The sequence below is a fragment of the Hyla sarda genome, chromosome 1 (genome assembly GCF_029499605.1).
Source record: "Hyla sarda isolate aHylSar1 chromosome 1, aHylSar1.hap1, whole genome shotgun sequence".
Classification (NCBI taxonomy): domain Eukaryota; kingdom Metazoa; phylum Chordata; class Amphibia; order Anura; family Hylidae; genus Hyla; species Hyla sarda.
In genome coordinates, this window is record NC_079189.1 from 610,456,291 (window position 1) to 610,479,058 (window position 22,768).

The window sequence follows — 22,768 nt, forward strand, 5'->3', positions numbered from 1 at the left end:
CAGGGAGCCTCCAGCTGTTGCAAAACTACAACTCCCAGCATGCCCGGACAGCCGTTGGCTGTCCGGGCATACTGGGAGTTGTAGTTTTGCAACAGCTGGGGGCACAATGCTTGGAAAACACTGGTCTATGTAGAGGACAGGAGCTTCTTCAGGGTCCTGTACAGAACACGCAGTGTCCTAAAAAAGTAAAATGGAGTCGCCCTCACCTGGTGTCCAAAGGAGCAGCTAACCCTGGTACAGGTAAAGTGTACAGAACATGTTATACCTCCTTGTACTGTAGGGGGCGCTACCAGATAGCAGTCAGTGCATACGCTTAAGTAAATGCAGGTAAAGAGTACAGAACATGTAATACCTCCCTGTACTGTAGGGGGCGCTACCAGACACCAGTCAGTGCATACACTTCAGTAATACAGGTAAAGAGTACAGAACATGTAATACCTCCCTGTACTGTAGGGGGAGCTACCAGATACCAGTCAGTGCATACGCTTCAGTAATACAGGTAATGAGTACAGAACATGTAATATCTCACTGTACTGTAGGGGGCGCTACCAGACACCAGTCAGTGCATATACTTCAGTAATACAGGTAAAGAGTACAGAACATGTAATACCTCCCTGTACTGTAGGGGGCGCTACCAGATACCAGTCAGTGCATACACTTCAGTAATACAGGTAAAGAGTACAGAACATGTAATACCTCCCTGTACTGTAGGGGGCGCTACCAGATACCAGTCAGTGCATACGCTTCAGTAATACAGGGGTTTTACCAGCGAATGCCCATTCTGATTGGTCAGTTCATCCAGCCATTGACACGTTTCGCAGATCTGGACTGTCTGTACATTGTATGTTGAGTCAGGTTTCAACTTACAATAGTCCAGAAAAGACCAGTGTATGTTGAAACGATTGTATGTTGAGGCCATTGTAAGTTGAGGGATCACTGTACTGACTAATTGCCGCGATCTCCGGCGTGGCACCCCAGTCATCCGTGCACTGATGGTATTCCGCTCCGTGCTGGATGACTGGCGACTACAGCCGCCACACCCCCTCCATTCATGTCTATGGGAGAAGGCGTGAAGATAAGCAGCGCCCATAGGTCACATGATTGGGGGGTGGAAAATACCGTTAAATACCATGGAACCGCCATAACTTACAAAAATACAGTGATACACATTTTTGGTCATACTGCCCAGCTCTAGTTCTGCTTAACCCCTTAAAGCGCACCTGTCATAGTGCAAAAAAAAAAAAAAAAAAAAAAAAAGTGATATGTTACTCAGGACCCAATCCTGATCATGTGCATATAATTTGTATGTGTCTCGGACCTATATATCCAGAGATATAAGCATTTATCTGCTGGTGAGTTACTTTTTCATTGTGCAGGCTGGAGGGGGCGTGTCAGTCTGTCTCCCTCACAGGAGCCAGCCTGTGCAGTCAGCCAATCAGCACTCTCTACTCTGTAACCCTTTCCTCTCTGGTTTTATGCTGTGTCATGTTACACAGAGGAAGATGCTTGGAGCTTGCCTGCAGTAATCAGAAGACATTATGGTGAATTCATAACAGGATAAAATGTATAAATATAAGAATAGATCTTTATAAAATTATTGCAAGGATTTTTTAGATAAAAGTACAGCATTTTTATGAATACATGTTCTATCTGTTTTATCTTCTCCTAGTAAAGCTGGATGCTAATCAGCATAGCTGTCACTATGTGTGTAATTCATCTTTCACAGACTCCTGAATGTCTGATCAACTTCTTTGTCATTCAGGAGTCCGAGAAAGCTTTGACTATTTCAGCATGCTGGGAGTTGTAGTTTAGTAACAACTGAAGCTGCAATATTTGTAAATAACTGTGTTAGAGCAGTGTTGCCTCCAGCTGTTGTAAAACTACAGCTCCCAGCATGTCCACACATCCTTTATCTGTAGTTTTGCATACACAATAGAAATCTCCTATACTGGATACCGGTATGCTTTACGGCCAGTATCCAGTATGCTGTAAAATCTAGACTAGTCTGTCTGGCTAAAAGACAGGCGACCCCTAGTGGTGGTTATTTTGAGCTTGAATTTCAGGTGAAAATGTAAAAAAAAATGTTAACAGGTGTATATTGTGAAATGTCATATTATGCAATATATGAAAAGTTTTTAACAATGACAGTGCCTCTTTAAAGGGGTAGTCCAGTGGTGAAAAACTTATCCCCTATCCTAAGGATAGGGGATAAGTTTGAGATCGCGGGGGGTCCGACCGCTGGGGCCCCCTGCGATCTCTCTGTACGGGGCCCCGGCTCTCCGCCGAGATAGCGGGTGTCGACCCCCGCACGAGGCGGCGGCCGACACGCCCCCTCAATACATCTCTATGGCAGAGCCGGAGATTGCCGAAGGCAGCGCTTCGGCTCTGCCATAGAGTTGTATTGAGGGGGCGTGTCGGCCGCCGCCTCGTGCGGAGGTCGACACGCCCCCTTCCCGCGGGCTGTCGGGGCTCCGTACAGGAGATCGCAGGGGGCCCCAGCGGTCGGACCCCCTGCGATCTGCAACTTATCCCCTATCCTTAGGATAGGGGATAAGTTGCTCACCACTGAATCACCACTGGATTACTCCTTTAAGGACCACAGGTTTTTCCATTTTTACACTTTTGTTTTTTCCTCCTTACCTTTTAAAAACCATAACTCTTTCAATTTTGCACCTAAAAATCCATATTATGGCTTATTTTTTGCACCACCAATTCTACTTTACAGTGACATCAGTCACTTTACCCAAAAATCTACGGCAAAACGGAAAAAAAAAACAAAATTGGGGGCTTCCGTTTCTACACAGTAAATTTTTCGGTAAAAATGACACCTTCTCTTTATTCTGTAGGTCCATATGATTAAAATGATCCCCTACTTATATAGGTGATTTTGTCGGACTTCTGGAAAAAATCAAAACTACATGCAGGAAAATTTATACGTTTAAAATTTTTCCGCGTATGGGGCAGCGTGATCTGAAGTTTTTAGCGGTACCATATATGTATTGATTGGACTTTTTGATAGCTTTTTATTCATTTTTTCATGATATAAAAAGTGACCAAAAATACGTTATTCTGGACTTGGAATTTTTTTTGCGCCTACGCAATTGACCGTGCAGTATAATTAATGATATATTTTTATAGTTCGGACATTTCCGCAAGTGGCGATACCACATATGTTTATTTTTATTTACATGTTTTTTTTTTTATGGGAAACTTTTATTAGGGAAAGGGTTAAGGGACATCTATTAACTTTTTTTTTACACTTTTTTTTTTGCAGTGTTATAGCTCCCATAGGGACCTATAACACTGTACACACTGATTGCCAGCACTGTTCACTGCAAAGCCATAGCTTTGCATTGATCAGTGTTATCGGCGGTCGATTGCTCATACCTGCATCCCAGGCTTGGAGCAGGAGGGAGGTAAGAGGACCTCCGCTCGTGTCCCAGCTGATTGGAGATTGCATTTTCACTGTGGTGGTCCCGATCAGCCCCACTGAGCAGCCGGGCAGCTTTCGCTTTAGACACAGCGTTCAACTTTGAATGCCGCGTCTAAAAGGTTAATAGCACGCGACACCGCGATCGCTGCCACATGCTTTTAGCCCCGGGTCCCGGGTTCAGATACATACCGGGACCGACCCGATATGACGCAAGGTCACCGCGTGACCCCGTGTTATATCACGGGAGCCATCCAAGGACGTAAATATACGTCCTTGGTCGTTAAAGGGGTACTCTGGTGCAAAACTTTTTTTTTTTTTTTTTTTTTATAAATCAACTGGTGCTAGAAACTCCGTTGCTGCCGTGGCGCTGTGTCTGAGGGCGGGTGCGGCCTATAGACTGGTTTGAGAGGCATTGGGGCCGCTCTGCCAGTGGGTCGCTCCCCCCCCCCGTGGGCACCTGTGTCGCGGCAGTGGTGGTCGCCGCCCAGTGCTACGCCATTTTATGCTAGGGACGTTAGGGACCCACTCTAAATAGGTGGCCTTGACGTGGCGAGTGGGCTTGTACTTTTTGATCAAAAATGTATACTAACAACCTGTTAGTTTTTGATATTATGCTGAGAAGCAATCAGATCATTATATAAGATTGTAGATGTGCACCATGTCTGTATTCTACTCGAATTCAGATTTGTAAATTACTTCAATTAAAAAATCTTAATCCTTCCAGTACTTATTAGCAGCTGTATACTACAGAGGAAATGCTTCACTTCTGTCAGGACCACAGTGCTCTCTGCTGTCCATTTTAGGAACTATCCAGAGCAGGAGAAAATCCTCATAGCAAACATATGCTGTACTGGACAGTTCCTAAAATGAACAGCAGAGAGCACTGTGGCTGTGACAGAAGAGAAATGCAAAAAGAAAAAGAATTTCCTCTGTAGTATACAGCCCCTAAAAGGTACTGGAAGGATTAAGATTTTTTTCATAGAAGTAATTTACAAATTTGTTTAAACTTTTCTGGCACCAGTTGATTTTTTTTTTTTTTTTTTTTAAGTTTTCCACCGGAGTACCCCTTTAAAGAGGTACCCCACCCGTAGACATCTTATTCCCTATACAAAGGATAGGGGATAAGATGCCTGATAGCGGGGGTCCCGCCGTTGGGGACCCCCGTGATCTTGCACGCCGAACCCCGTTTATAATCAGTCCCCAGAGCGTGTTCGCTCAGGGTCTGATTACCGGCGACCACAGGGCCGGCGGCGTGTGACGTCATGCCTCCGCCCCCGTGTGACGTCACGCTCCACCCCCCTCAATGCAAACCTATGGGAGGGGCGTGACAGCTGTACCCCTTTAACCTTTCAGAGGTGGATGGCTCTTCCCCCCCCCCCAAATTAGCAGGCATGGACCAACCTAATACATTTCTGGGTCTTATCAGTAGGAAAGAAACCGTTACTAGACTCCTCCTCCTCAGATGCCTAAAGGAAACAATTCATGACCCACCATGAACTCTTCTTCAGGTATTCTGATTGGTTGCTATGGGCAACTCAGCAACTTCTCCTCTGGACAGGTTCTGATAAATCTCCCCTCTATGTGTTTACCTGGGTTATCTTTGTGTAATATTAAAATCTGTTTGATGATCTAAAACATTTAAAGGGGTACCCAGCCCCTAGACATCCAAGTGATAAGATGTCTGATCGCGGGGATCCCGCTGCTGGGGACCCCCGCAATCTCTGCTGTGCCACCACAGACATCCGATGCACAGAGCTAACTTCGCTCTGTGCCGGATGACTGACGATGCGGGGCAGAAGCTTGTGACGTCACAGTCGCACCCCGCTCGGGACGTCACGGCCACACCCCTTCAATGCAAGTCCATGGGAGGGGGCGTGACGGTAGTCACGCCCCCTCTCATGGACTTGCATTGAGGGGGCGCTGCGGGGATGCCACGAGCCTCCGGCACTGCACCTGACGCTCTAAAAGAAGGCCGCTCTAAACCTAAAGGGGTACTTCGCCCCTAGAAATCTTATCCCCTATCTAAAGGATAGGGGATAAGATGTCTGATCGCGGGGTTCCCACCGCTGCCGATCCCCGCGATCTCCCTGCTTCACCCAGTGTTCGTTTAGAGCGTCGGTGGCTCGTGATGTCACGGCCGCGCCCCCTCAATGCAAGTCTATGTAAAAGGGCGTGACGGCTGTCACGCCCCCTGCCAGAGAATTACATTGAGGGGGCGTGGCCATGACATCACTAGAGGAGCGTGGTCATGACATCACGAGCCTCTGCCCCGCATCGCCAGTCATCCGGCACGGAGCGAAGTTCGCTCTGTGCATCGGATGTCTGGGGTGGCCAGCCGAGATCGTGGGGGTCCCCAGCAACAGGACCCCCGCGATCAGACATCTTATCCCCTATCCTTTGGTCGACCACGTTTTTGCCTGCGGTCGGGAAACCGCATACGGCCGAAAACGTTCACTCCGGTCGGCTCATAGACATGCAATAAATACGGTTCCCCTATACGGCTGAGTGCGGGTGCCGCAATTAAGCCCCGCCCCCTCCTCCCAGCCATATACGGGAACCGTAGTTAACAAAACATGGTGTGAACCCAGCCTCACACAGGTATCTGCAGGCCTGACGAAGTGCAGAAGCGTGAAACGGACAGTCACCGCTACTGCACTTCGTCAGGCCTGTAGATACCTGTGTGAGTCCGCTCCCCCACAAGATGTGCCCGCACATGGCATAAAGGTGTCTGGTACACAAAGATAACTGCTTAGCGCTCCGTTTCTTTTTCACTCCCTTTTTGGATGTTGTAACATTGCTCGTTATAAGAGAGCAGAGCTTAGAGCCGGAATATATTGGGGACTGCGTTGTATGAGCGTTGTATAGCTGCAGAAGTATACACTGCATGTGGATAAGAAAGTGTACCAGTGTCGGGACCTTATCATTTATAAATGCTCACAATGGACCTCTAAGAGTACAACATGGCTGTCTCCTCTTACCTGGTGATGTGAGGGGCTGCTGATCCTCCATCATGACCTGATCCTTGTACTGATCCTTGTGTCCTTCTACATACTCCCACTCCTCCATGGAGAAATAGACCGCCACGTCCTGACACCTTATAGGAACCTGACACATAATGATACAGTCATCACCCCGACCCCTCCAGTGGTGTTACTGTATAATGTCCCAGCATTCCCAGCAGTGTCACCTCTCCAGTCATCACCAGACCCCTCCATTACTGTATAATGTCCCAGCATTCCCAGCAGTGTCACCTCTCCAGTCATTACCAGACCCCTCCATTACTGTATAATGTCCCAGCAGTGTCACCTCTCCAGTCATCACCAGACCCCTCCATTACTGTATAATGTCCCAGCAGTGTCACCTCTCCAGTCATCACCAGACCCCTCCATTACTGTATAATGTCCCAGCATTCCCAGCAGTGTCACCTCTCCAGTCATCACCAGACCCCTCCATTACTGTATAATGTCCCAGCAGTGTCACCTCTCCTGTCATCACCAGACCCCTCCATTACTGTATAATGTCCCAGCATTCCCAGCAGTGTCACCTCTCCAGTCATCACCAGACCCCTCCATTACTGTATAATGTCCCAGCAGTGTCACCTCTCCAGTCATCACCAGACCCCTCCATTACTGTATAATGTCCCAGCAGGGTCACCTCTCCAGTCATCACCAGACCCCTCCATTACTGTATAATGTCCCAGCAGTGTCACCTCTCCAGTCATCACCAGACCCCTCCATTACTGTATAATGTCCCAGCAGTGTCACCTCTCCAGTCATCACCAGACCCCTCCATTACTGTATAATGTCCCAGCAGTGTCACCTCTCCAGTCATCACCAGACCCTCCATCACTGTATAATGTCCCAGCAGTGTCACCTCTCCAGTCATCACCAGACCCCTCCATTACTGTATAATGTCCCAGCAGTGTCACCTCTCCAGTCATCACCAGACCCCTCCATTACTGTATAATGTCCCAGCAGAGTCACCTCTCCAGTCATCACCAGACCCCTCCATTACTGTATAATGTCCCAGCAGTGTCACCTCTCCAGTCATCACCAGACCCCTCCATTACTGTATAATGTCCCAGCAGTGTCACCTCTCCAGTCATCACCAGACCCCTCCATTACTGTATAATGTCCCAGCAGTGTCACCTCTCCAGTCATCACCAGACCCCTCCATTACTGTATAATGTCCCAGCAGTGTCACCTCTCCAGTCATCACCAGACCCCTCCATTACTGTATAATGTCCCAGCATTCCCAGCAGTGTCACCTCTCCAGTCATCACCAGACCCCTCCATTACTGTATAATGTCCCAGCAGTGTCACCTCTCCAGTCATCACCAGACCCTTCCATTACTGTATAATGTCCCAGCAGTGTCACCTCTCCAGTCATCACCAGACCCCTCCATTACTGTATAATGTCCCAGCAGTGTCACCTCTCCAGTCATCACCAGACCCCTCCATTACTGTATAATGTCCCAGCAGAGTCACCTCTCCAGTCATCACCAGACTCCTCCATTACTGTATAATGTCCCAGCAGTGTCACCTCTCCAGTCATCACCAGACCCCTCCATTACTGCATAATGTCCAAGCATTCCCAGCAGTGTCACCTCTCCAGTCATCACCAGACCCCTCCATTACTGTATAATGTCCCAGCATTCCCAGCAGTGTCACCTCTCCAGTCATCACCAGACCCCTCCATTACTGTATAATGTCCCAGCAGTGTCACCTCTCCAGTCATCACCAGACCCCCTCATTACTGTATAATGTCCCAGCAGTGTCACCTCTCCAGTCATCACCAGACCCCTCCATTACTGTATAATGTCCCAGCAGTGTCACCTCTCCAGTCATCACCAGACCCTCCATCACTGTATAATGTCCCAGCAGTGTCACCTCTCCAGTCATCACCAGACCCCTCCATTACTGTATAATGTCCCAGCAGTGTCACCTCTCCAGTCATCACCAGACCCCTCCATTACTGTATAATGTCCCAGCAGTGTCACCTCTCCAGTCATCACCAGACCCCTCCATTACTGTATAATGTCCCAGCAGTGTCACCTCTCCAGTCATCACCAGACCCCTCCATTACTGTATAATGTCCCAGCAGTGTCCCCTCTCCAGTCATCACCAGACCCCTCCATTACTGTATAATGTCCCAGCATTCCCAGCAGTGTCACCTCTCCAGTCATCACCAGACCCCTCCATTACTGTATAATGTCCCAGCAGTGTCACCTCTCCAGTCATCACCAGACCCTTCCATTACTGTATAATGTCCCAGCAGTGTCACCTCTCCAGTCATCACCAGACCCCTCCATTACTGTATAATGTCCCAGCAGTGTCACCTCTCCAGTCATCACCAGACCCCTCCATTACTGTATAATGTCCCAGCAGAGTCACCTCTCCAGTCATCACCAGACCCCTCCATTACTGTATAATGTCCCAGCAGTGTCACCTCTCCAGTCATCACCAGACCCCTCCATTACTGTATAATGTCCCAGCAGTGTCACCTCTCCAGTCATCACCAGACCCCTCCATTACTGTATAATGTCCCAGCAGTGTCACCTCTCCAGTCATCACCAGACCCCTCCATTACTGTATAATGTCCCAGCATTCCCAGCAGTGTCACCTCTCCAGTCATCACCAGACCCCTCCATTACTGTATAATGTCCCAGCAGTGTCACCTCTCCAGTCATCACCAGACCCCTCCATTACTGTATAATGTCCCAGCAGTGTCACCTCTCCAGTCATCACCAGACCCCTCCATTACTGTATAATGTCCCAGCAGTGTCACCTCTCCAGTCATCACCAGACCCCTCCATTACTGTATAATGTCCCAGCAGTGTCACCTCTCCAGTCATCACCAGACCCCTCCATTACTGTATAATGTCCCAGCATTCCCAGCAGTGTCACCTCTCCAGTCATCACCAGACCCTCCATTACTGTATAATGTCCCAGCAGTATCACCTCTCCAGTCATCACCAGACCCCTCCATTACTGTATAATGTCCCAGCAGTGTCACCTCTCCAGTCATCACCAGACCCCTCCATTACTGTATAATGTCCCAGCAGTGTCACCTCTCCAGTCATCACCAGACCCCTCCATTACTGTATAATGTCCCAGCATTCCCAGCAGTGTCACCTCTCCAGTCATCACCAGACCCCTCCATTACTGTATAATGTCCCAGCAGGGTCACCTCTCTAGTCAGCAGTTCAGTGATTCTGTGGATAAGTTCTAGGATCTTCTTCTCATGTATCGGTGAGTGAGGTGGAGGCTCCATGATGGGGCCCCGGGCCCTGCTCCGTCCTCCTGACTCCTGGAGATGGCTGCTGGGGGCCACACACTCCCCCGATGTCTTCTTCACTATGGTGTAATCCTGTGTATGGAGAGAGACAATGAGGGGACTGACCCCAGTATTCCTCCCTCACTACAAAGAGGAGATGGCGCCCCCTGTATAGAGCTCTAGTGACCACATCTGGAATACTGGGGGCAGTTCTGGGGTCTTGAAGATCTTATACAGGACCCTGGATTATTCCTATTCTGGATTTTCCCTTCTGTATCTCTGACTTGTTCCATAATACAATAAAGATGATAGAAATGTAGATGGGTCACCTCACCTCTCCGGTCAGCAGGTGGAGGATCTCCAAGGTGAGGTGGAATATTCTCTTAGTCATCTCATTCCTGTCCTTGTCCATCCTTGGGGGTCATTCAGGAGAAGAGGAGACAACGGGGTCACCTGGAGGGGGATAGTCCTAATGGGGCCCTAAATTATACAGGGGCCACATCATATGTCACATAAACATCCTCACTTATTATATATATATCATACAGGGGCCACATCATATATCACATACACATCCTCACTTATTATATATATCATACAGGGGCCACATCATATGTCACATACACATCCTCACTTATTATATATATCATACAGGGGCCACATCATATGTCACATACACATCCTCACTTATTATATATATATCATACAGGGGCCACATCATATATCACATACACATCCTCACTTATTATATATATCATACAGGGGCCACATCATATGTCACATACACATCCTCACTTATTATATATATCATACAGGGGCCACATCATATATCACATACACATCCTCACTTATTATATATATATATCATACAGGGGTCACATCATATGTCACATACACATCCTCACTTATTATATATATCATACAGGGACCACATCATATGTCACATACACATCCTCACTTATTATATATATCATACAGGGGCCACATCATATGTCACATACACATCCTCACTTATTATATATATATCATACAGGGGCCACATCATATATCACATACACATCCTCACTTATTATATATATCATACAGGGGCCACATCATATGTCACATACACATCCTCACTTATTATATATATCATACAGGGACCACATCATATGTCACATACACATCCTCACTTATTATATATATCATACAGGGGCCACATCATATGTCACATACACATCCTCACTTATTATATATCATACAGGGACCACATCATATGTCACATACACATCCTCACTTATTATATATCATACAGGGGTCACATCATATGTCACATACACATCCTCATATATATATATATCATACAGGGGCCACATCATATGTCACATACACATCCTCACTTATTATATATATCATACAGGGGTCACATCATATGTCACATACACATCCTCACTTATTATATATATATATCATACAGGGGTCACATCATATATCACATACACATCCTCACTTATTATATATATCATACAGGGGTCACATCATATATCACATACACATCCTCACTTATTATATATATATCATACAGGGGTCACATCATATGTCACATACACATCCTCACTTATTATATATATATATATATATATATATATCATACAGGGGTCACATCATATATCACATACACATCCTCACTTATTATATATATCATACAGGGGTCACATCATATATCACATACACATCCTCACTTATTATATATATCATACAGGGGCCACATCATATGTCACATACGCATCCTCACTTATATATATCTCATACAGGGGCCACATCATATGTCACATACACATCCTCACTTATTATATATATCATACAAGGGCCACATCATATATCACATACACATCCTCACTTATTATATATATTATACAGGGGTCACATCATATGTCACATACACATCCTCACTTATTATATATATCACACAGGGGTCACATCATATGTCACATACACATCCTCACTTATTATATATCATACAGGGGCCACATCATATATCACATACACATCCTCACTTATTATATATATCATACAGGGGCCACATCATATATCACATACACATCCTCACTTATTATATATAATACAGGGGCCACATCATATGTCACATACACATCCTCACTTATTATATATATTATACAGGGGTCACATCATATGTCACATACACATCCTCACTTATTATATATATCATACAGGGACCACATCATATGTCACATACACATCCTCACTTATTATATATATTATACAGGGGTCACATCATATGTCACATACACATCCTCACTTATTATATATCATACAGGGGCCACATCATATGTCACATACACATGCTCACTTATTATATATATATCATACAGGGGTCACATCATATGTCACATACACATCCTCACTTATTATATATATCATACAGGGGTCACATCATATATCACATACACATCCTCACTTATTATATATACATCATACAGGGGTCACATCATATGTCACATACACATCCTCACTTATATATATATATATCATACAGGGGCCACATCATATGTCACATACACATCCTCACTTATTATATATATCATACAGGGGTCACATCATATGTCACATACACATCCTCACTTATTATATATATCATACAGGGGTCACATCATATGTCACATACACATCCTCACTTATTATATATATATATTATACAGGGGTCACATCATATGTCACATACACATCCTTACTTATTATATATATATCATACAGGGGCCACATCATATGTCACATACACATCCTCACTTATTATATATATCATACAGGGGTCACATCATATGTCACATACACATCCTCACTTTTTATATATATTATACAGGGGCCACATCATATGTCACATACACATCCTCACTTATTATATATATATTATACAGGGGTCACATCATATGTCACATACACATCCTCACTTATTATATATATATCATACAGGGGCCACATCATATATCACATACACATCCTCACTTATTATATATATTATACAGGGGCCACATCATATGTCACATACACATCCTCACTTATCATATATATCATACAGGGGTCACATCATATGTCACATACACATCCTCACTTATTATATATATCATACAGGGGCCACATCATATGTCACATACACATCCTCACTTATTATATATATATCATACAGGGGTCACATCATATGTCACATACACATCCTCACTTATATATTATACAGGGGTCACATCATATGTCACATACACATCCTCACTTATTATATATATCATACAGGGGCCACATAATATGTCACATACACATCCTCACTTATTATATATATATATCATACAGGGACCACATCATATGTCACATACACATCCTCACTTATTATATATATATCATACAGGGACCACATCATATGTCACATACACATCCTCACTTATTATATATATCATACAGGGGTCACATCAAATGTCACATACACATCCTCACTTATTATATATATCATACAGGGGCCACATCATATGTCACATACACATTCTCACTTATTATATATATCATACAGGGACCACATCATATGTCACATACACATCCTCACTTATTATATATATCATACAGGGGTCACATCATATGTCACATACACATCCTCACTTATTATATATATTATACAGGGACCACATCATATGTCACATACACATCCTCACTTATTATATATATTATACAGGGACCACATCATATGTCACATACACATCCTCACTTATTATATATATTATACAGGGACCACATCATATGTCACATACACATCCTCACTTATTATATATATATCATACAGGGGTCACATCAAATGTCACATACACATCCTCACTTATTATATATATCATACAGGGGCCACATCATATGTCACATACACATCCTCACTTATTATATATATATATTATACAGGGGTCACATCATATGTCACATACACATCCTCACTTATTAAATATATATCATACAGGGGCCACATCATATGTCACATACACATCCTCACTTATTATATATATCATACAGGGGCCACATCATATATCACATACACATCCTCACTTATTATATATATCATACAGGGACCACATCATATGTCACATACACATCCTCACTTATTATATATATTATACAGGGACCACATCATATGTCACATACACATCCTCACTTATTATATATATTATACAGGGATCACATCATATGTCACATACACATCCTCACTTATTAAATATATATCATACAGGGGCCACATCATATGTCACATACACATTCTCACTTATTATATATATCATACAGGGGTCACATCATATATCACATACACATCCTCACTTATTATATATATCATACAGGGGTCACATCATATGTCACATACACATCCTCACTTATTATATATATTATACAGGGGTCACATCATATGTCACATACACATCCTCACTTATTATATATATTATACAGGGGTCACATCATATGTCACATACACATCCTCACTTATTATATATATCACACAGGGGCCACATCATATGTCACATACACATCCTCACTTATTATATATATCATACAGGGGCCACATCATATGTCACATACACATCCTCACTTATTATATATCATACAGGGGCCACATCATATGTCACATACACATCCTCACTTATTATATATATAATACAGGGGTCACATCATATATCACATACACATCCTCACTTATTATATATATCATACTGGGACCACATCATATGTCACATACACATCCTCACTTATTATATATCATACAGGGGCCACATCATATGTCACATACACATTCTCACTTATTATATATATCATACAGGGGTCACATCATATGTCACATACACATCCTCACTTATTATATATATCATACAGAGGCCACATCATATGTCACATACACATCCTCACTTATTATATATATCATACAGGGGCCACATCATATATCACATACACATCCTCACTTATTATATATATATCATACAGGGGCCACATCATATGTCACATACACATCCTCATTTATTATATATCATACAGGGGCCACATCATATGTCACATACACTTCCTCACTTATTATATATATATCATACAGGGGCCACATCATATATCACATACACATCCTCACTTATTATATATCATACAGGGGCCACATCATATGTCACATACACATCCTCACTTATTATATATATCATACAGGGGTCACATCATATATCACATACACATCCTCACTTATTATATATATCATACAGGGGCCACATCATATATCACATACACATCCTCACTTATTATATATATCATACAGGGGCCACATCATATATCACATACACATCCTCACTTATTATATATATCATACAGGGGTCACATCATATGTCACATACACATCCTCACTTATTATATATATATCATACAGGGGCCACATCATATGTCACATACACATCCTCACTTATTATATATATCATACAGGGGCCACATCATATATCACATACACATCCTCACTTATTATATATATCATACAGGGGTCACATCATATATCACATACACATCCTCACTTATTATATATCATACAGGGGCCGCATCATATGTCACATACACATCCTCACTTATTATATATATATCATACAGGGACCACATCATATGTCACATACACATCCTCACTTATTATATAAATCATACAGGGACCACATCATATGTCACATACACATCCTCACTTATTATATATCATACAGGGGTCACATCATATATCACATACACATCCTCACTTATTATATATATCATACAGGGGCCACATCATATGTCACATACACATCCTCACTTATTATATATATCATACAGGGGCCACATCATATATCACATACACATCCTCACTTATTATATATATCATACAGGGGACACATCATATGTCACATACACATCCTCACTTATTATATATATCATACAGGGGTCACATCATATATCACATACACATCCTCACTTATTTTATATATCATACAGGGGCCACATCATATATCACATACACATCCTCACTTATTATATATATCATACAGGGGCCACATCATATGTCACATACACATCCTCACTTATTATATATATCATACAGGGGCCACATCATATATCACATACACATCCTCACTTATTATATATATCATACAGGGGCCACATCATATATCACATACACATCCTCACTTATTATATATATATATCATACAGGGGTCACATCATATGTCACATACACATCCTCACTTATTATATATATTATACAGGGGCCACATCATATGTAACATACACATCCTCACTTATTATATATATCATACAGGGGCCACATCATATATCACATACACATCCTCACTTATTATATATATATCATACAGGGGCCACATCATATGTCACATACACATCCTCACTTATATTTTATACAGGGGCCACATCATATGTCACATACACATCCTCACTTATTAAATATATCATACAGGGGTCACATCATATATCACATACACATCCTCACTTATTATATATATTATACAGGGGTCACATCATATGTCACATACACATCCTCACTTATATATTATACAGGGGCCACATCATATGTCACATACACATCCTCACTTATTAAATATATCATACAGGGGTCACATCATATATCACATACACATCCTCACTTATTATATATATTATACAGGGGTCACATCATATGTCACATACACATCCTCACTTATATATTATACAGGGGCCACATCATATGTCACATACACATCCTCACTTATTATATATATATATATCATACAGGGGTCACATCATATGTCACATACACATCCTCACTTATATATATATATATCATACAGGGGCCACATCATATGTCACATACACATCCTCACTTAATATATATATCATACAGGGGTCACATCATATGTCACATACACATCCTCACTTATTATATATATCATACAGGGGTCACATCATATATCACATACACATCCTCACTTATTATATATATCATACAGGGGCCACATCATATATCACATACACATCCTCACTTATTATATATATCATACAGGGGCCACATCATATATCACATACACATCCTCACTTATTATATATATCATACAGGGGCCACATCATATATCACATACACATCCTCACTTATTATATATATCATACAGGGGCCACATCATATATCACATACACATCCTCACTTATTATATATATCATACAGGGGCCACATCATATGTCACATACACATCCTCACTTATATATATATATCATACAGGGGCCACATCATATATCACATACACATCCTCACTTATTATATATATCATACAGGGGCCACATCATATGTCACATACACATCCTCACTTATTATATATATCATACAGGGGCCACATCATATGTCACATACACATCCTCACTTATTATATATATATCATACAGGGGCCACATCATATGTCACATACACATCCTCACTTATTATATATATCATACAGGGGCCACATCATATGTCACATACACATCCTCACTTATTATATATATCATACAGGGGCCACATCATATGTCACATACACATCCTCACTTATTATATATCATACAGGGACCACATCATATGTCACATACACATCCTCACTTATTATATATCATACAGTGGTCACATCATATATCACATACACATCCTCACTTATTATATATATCATACAGGGGCCACATCATATGTCACATACACATCCTCACTTATTATATATATCATACAGGGGACACATCATATGTCACATACACATCCTCACTTATTAAATATATCATACAGGGGTCACATCATATATCACATACACATCCTCACTTATTATATATATTATACAGGGGTCACATCATATGTCACATACACATCCTCACTTATTATATATATCATACAGGGACCACATCATATGTCACATACACATCCTCACTTATTATATATATCATACAGGGGTCACATCATATGTCACATACACATCCTCACTTATTATATATATCATACAGGGGCCACATAATATGTCACATACACATCCTCACTTATTATATATATCATACAGGAACCACATCATATGTCACATACACATCCTCACTTATTATATATATCATACAGGGGTCACATCATATGTCACATACACATCCTCACTTATTATATATCATACAGGGGCCACATCATATGTCACATACACATCCTCACTTATTATATATATATCATACAGGGGCCACATCATATGTCACATACACATCCTCACTTATTATATATATCATACAGGGGCCACATCATATGTCACATACACATCCTCACTTATTATATATATATATATATATATATACATATATATATATCATACAGGGGCCACATCATATGTCACATACACATCCTCACTTATTATATATATCATACAGGGGCCACATCATATGTCACATACACATCTTCACTTATTATATATATCATACAGGGGCCACATCATATGTCACATACACATCCTCACTTATATATATATATATATATATCATACAGGGGTCACATCATATGTCACATACACATCCTCACTTATTATATATATCATACAGGGGCCACATCATATGTCACATACACATCCTCACTTATTATATATATCATACAGGGGCCACATCATATGTCACATACACATCCTCACTTATTATATATATCATACAGGGACCACATCATATGTCACATACACATCCTCACTTATATATATATATTATACAGGGGCCACATCATATGTCACATACACATCCTCACTTATTATATATATCATACAGGGGCCACATCATATGTCACATACACATCCTCACTTATTATATATATCATACAGGGGCCACATCATATGTCACATACACATCCTCACTTATATATATATCATACAGGGGCCACATCATATGTCACATACACATCCTCACTTATATATATATCATACAGGGGCCACATCATATGTCACATACACATCCTCACTTATTATATATATCATACAGGGGTCACATCATATGTCACATACACATCCTCACTTATTATATATATATCATACAGGGGCCACATCATATGTCACATACACATCCTCACTTATTATATATATCATACAGGGGCCACATCATATGTCACATACACATCCTCACTTATTATATATATCATACAGGGGCCACATCATATGTCACATACACATCCTCACTTATTATATATCATACAGGGACCACATCATATGTCACATACACATCCTCACTTATTATATATCATACAGTGGTCACATCATATATCACATACACATCCTCACTTATTATATATATCATACAGGGGCCACATCATATGTCACATACACATCCTCACTTATTATATATATCATACAGGGGACACATCATATGTCACATACACATCCTCACTTATTAAATATATCATACAGGGGTCACATCATATATCACATACACATCCTCACTTATTATATATATTATACAGGGGTCACATCATATGTCACATACACATCCTCACTTATTATATATATATCATACAGGGGCCACATAATATGTCACATACACATCCTCACTTATTATATATATCATACAGGAACCACATCATATGTCACATACACATCCTCACTTATTATATATATCATACAGGGGTCACATCATATGTCACATACACATCCTCACTTATTATATATCATACAGGGGCCACATCATATGTCACATACACATCCTCACTTATTATATATATATCATACAGGGGCCACATCATATGTCACATACACATCCTCACTTATTATATATATATATATATATATATATATATATATATATATATATATACATATATATATATATATATCATACAGGGGCCACATCATATGTCACATACACATCCTCACTTATTATATATATCATACAGGGGCCACATCATATGTCACATACACATCTTCACTTATTATATATATCATACAGGGGCCACATCATATGTCACATACACATCCTCACTTATTATATATATCATACAGGGGCCACATCATATGTCACATACACATCCTCACTTATTATATATATCATACAGGGGCCACATCATATGTCACATACACATCCTCACTTATTATATATATCATACAGGGACCACATCATATGTCACATACACATCCTCACTTATATATATATATCATACAGGGGCCACATCATATGTCACATACACATCCTCACTTATATATATATCATACAGGGGCCACATCATATGTCACATACACATCCTCACTTATATATATATCATACAGGGGCCACATCATATATCACATACACATCCTCACTTATTATATATATCATACAGGGACCACATCATATGTCACATACACATCCTCACTTATTATATATATCATACAGGGACCACATCATATGTCACATACACATCCTCACTTATATATATATCATACAGGGGCCACATCATATATCACATACACATCCTCACTTATTATATATATCATACAGGGACCACATCATATGTCACATACACATCCTCACTTATTATATATATCATACAGGGACCACATCATATATCACACACACATCCTCACTTATTATATATCATACAGGGGTCACATCATATGTCACATACACATCCTCACTTATATATATATCATACAGGGGCCACATCATATGTCACATACACATCCTCACTTATTATATATATCATACAGGGGTCACATCATATGTCACATACACATCCTCACTTATTATATATATCATACAGGGGCCACATCATATATGACATACACATCCTCACTTATTATATATATCATACAGGGGCCACATCATATGTCACATACACATCCTCACTTATTATATATATCATACAGGGACCACATCATATGTCACATACACATCCTCACTTATTATATATATCATACAGGGGCCACATCATATATGACATACACATCCTCACTTATTATATATATCATACAGGGGCCACATCATATGTCACATACACATCCTCACTTATTATATATATCATACAGGGACCACATCATATGTCACATACACATCCTCACTTATTATATATATCATACAGGGGCCACATCATATGTCACATACACATCCTCACTTATTATATATATCATACAGGGATCACATCATATGTCACATACACATCCTCACTTATTATATATATCATACAGGGGCCACATCATATGTCACATACACATCCTCACTTATTATATATATCATACAGGGACCACATCATATGTCACATACACATCCTCACTTATATATATATATCATACAGGGGTCACATCATATATCACATACACATCCTCACTTATTATATATATCATACAGGGGTCACATCATATGTCACATACACATCCTCACTTATTATATATATATCATACAGGGGCCACATCATATATCACATACACATCCTCACTTATTATATATATATCATACAGGGGCCACATCATATGTCACATACACATCCTCACTTATATATCATACAGGGGCCACATCATATGTCACATACACATCCTCACTTATTATATATATCATACAGGGGTCACATAATATGTCACATACACATCCTCACTTATATATATATATCATACAGGGGTCACATCATATATCACATACACATCCTCACTTATTATATATATCATACAGGGGTCACATCATATGTCACATACACATCCTCACTTATTATATATATATCATACAGGGGCCACATCATATATCACATACACATCCTCACTTATTATATATATATCATACAGGGGCCACATCATATGTCACATACACATCCTCACTTATATATCATACAGGGGCCACATCATATGTCACATACACATCCTCACTTATATATATATATCATACAGGGGTCACATAATATGTCACATACACATCCTCACTTATATATATATCATACAGGGGCCACATCATATGTCACATACACATCCTCACTTATTATATATATCATACAGGGGCCACATCATATGTCACATACACATCCTCACTTATTATATATATCAAACAGGGGTCACATAATATGTCACATACACATCCTCACTTATTATATATATCATACAGGGGCCACATCATATATCACATACACATCCTCACTTATTATATATATCATACAGGGACCACATCATATGTCACATACACATCCTCCCTTATATATATCATACAGGGGTCACATCATATATCACATACACATCCTCACTTATTATATATATCATACAGGGACCACATCATATGTCACATACACATCCTCACTTATATATCATACAGGGGCCACATCATATGTCACATACACATCCTCACTTATTATATATATCATACAGGGGCCACATCATATGTCACATACACATCCTCACTTATTATATATATCATACAGGGGCCACATCATATGTCACATACACATCCTCACTTATTATATATATTATACAGGGGTCACATCATATGTCACATACACATCCTCACTTATTATATATATCACACAGGGGCCACATCATATGTCACATACACATCCTCACTTATTATATATATCATACAGGGGCCACATCATATGTCACATACACATCCTCACTTATTATATATATCATACAGGGACCACATCATATGTCACATACACATCCTCACTTATTATATATATCATACAGGGGTCACATCATATGTCACATACACATCCTCACTTATTATATATATCATACAGGGGTCACATCATATGTCACATACACATCCTCACTTATTATATATATCATACAGGGGTCACATCATATGTCACATACACATCCTCACTTATTATATATCATACAGGGGCCACATCATATGTCACATACACATCCTCACTTATTATATATATCATACAGGGACCACATCATATGTCACATACACATCCTCACTTATTATATATATCATACAGGGGCCACATCATATATCACATACACATCCTCAATTATTATATATATCATACAGGGGCCACATCATATATCACATACACATCCTCACTTATTATATATATCATACAGGGGTCACATCATATGTCACATACACATCCTCACTTATTAT

At 40.5% G+C, this 22,768-nt stretch overlaps 2 protein-coding genes across 2 annotated transcripts in view; both read right to left on the reverse strand.

Annotated features, from left to right (window-relative positions):
* Window positions 1-22,768, reverse strand: part of LOC130300905 (uncharacterized) — a 448,736-nt gene that overhangs the window by 223,144 nt on the left and 202,824 nt on the right. The gene's annotated exons all lie outside the window — the stretch shown is intronic.
* LOC130298524 (gastrula zinc finger protein XlCGF66.1-like) overlaps window positions 1,413-22,768 on the reverse strand; it is a 40,153-nt gene continuing 18,797 nt past the window's right edge. Inside the window, exons 2-5 of the mRNA XM_056551347.1 lie at window positions 10,044-10,122; window positions 9,623-9,802; window positions 6,412-6,538; window positions 1,413-1,517 (exon numbers count right to left, since the gene is read on the reverse strand). Coding sequence (XP_056407322.1) covers window positions 1,489-1,517; window positions 6,412-6,538; window positions 9,623-9,802; window positions 10,044-10,122 — 415 coding nt within the window. The 3' untranslated portion in view covers window positions 1,413-1,488. The remainder of the gene's footprint in view (window positions 1,518-6,411; window positions 6,539-9,622; window positions 9,803-10,043; window positions 10,123-22,768) is intronic.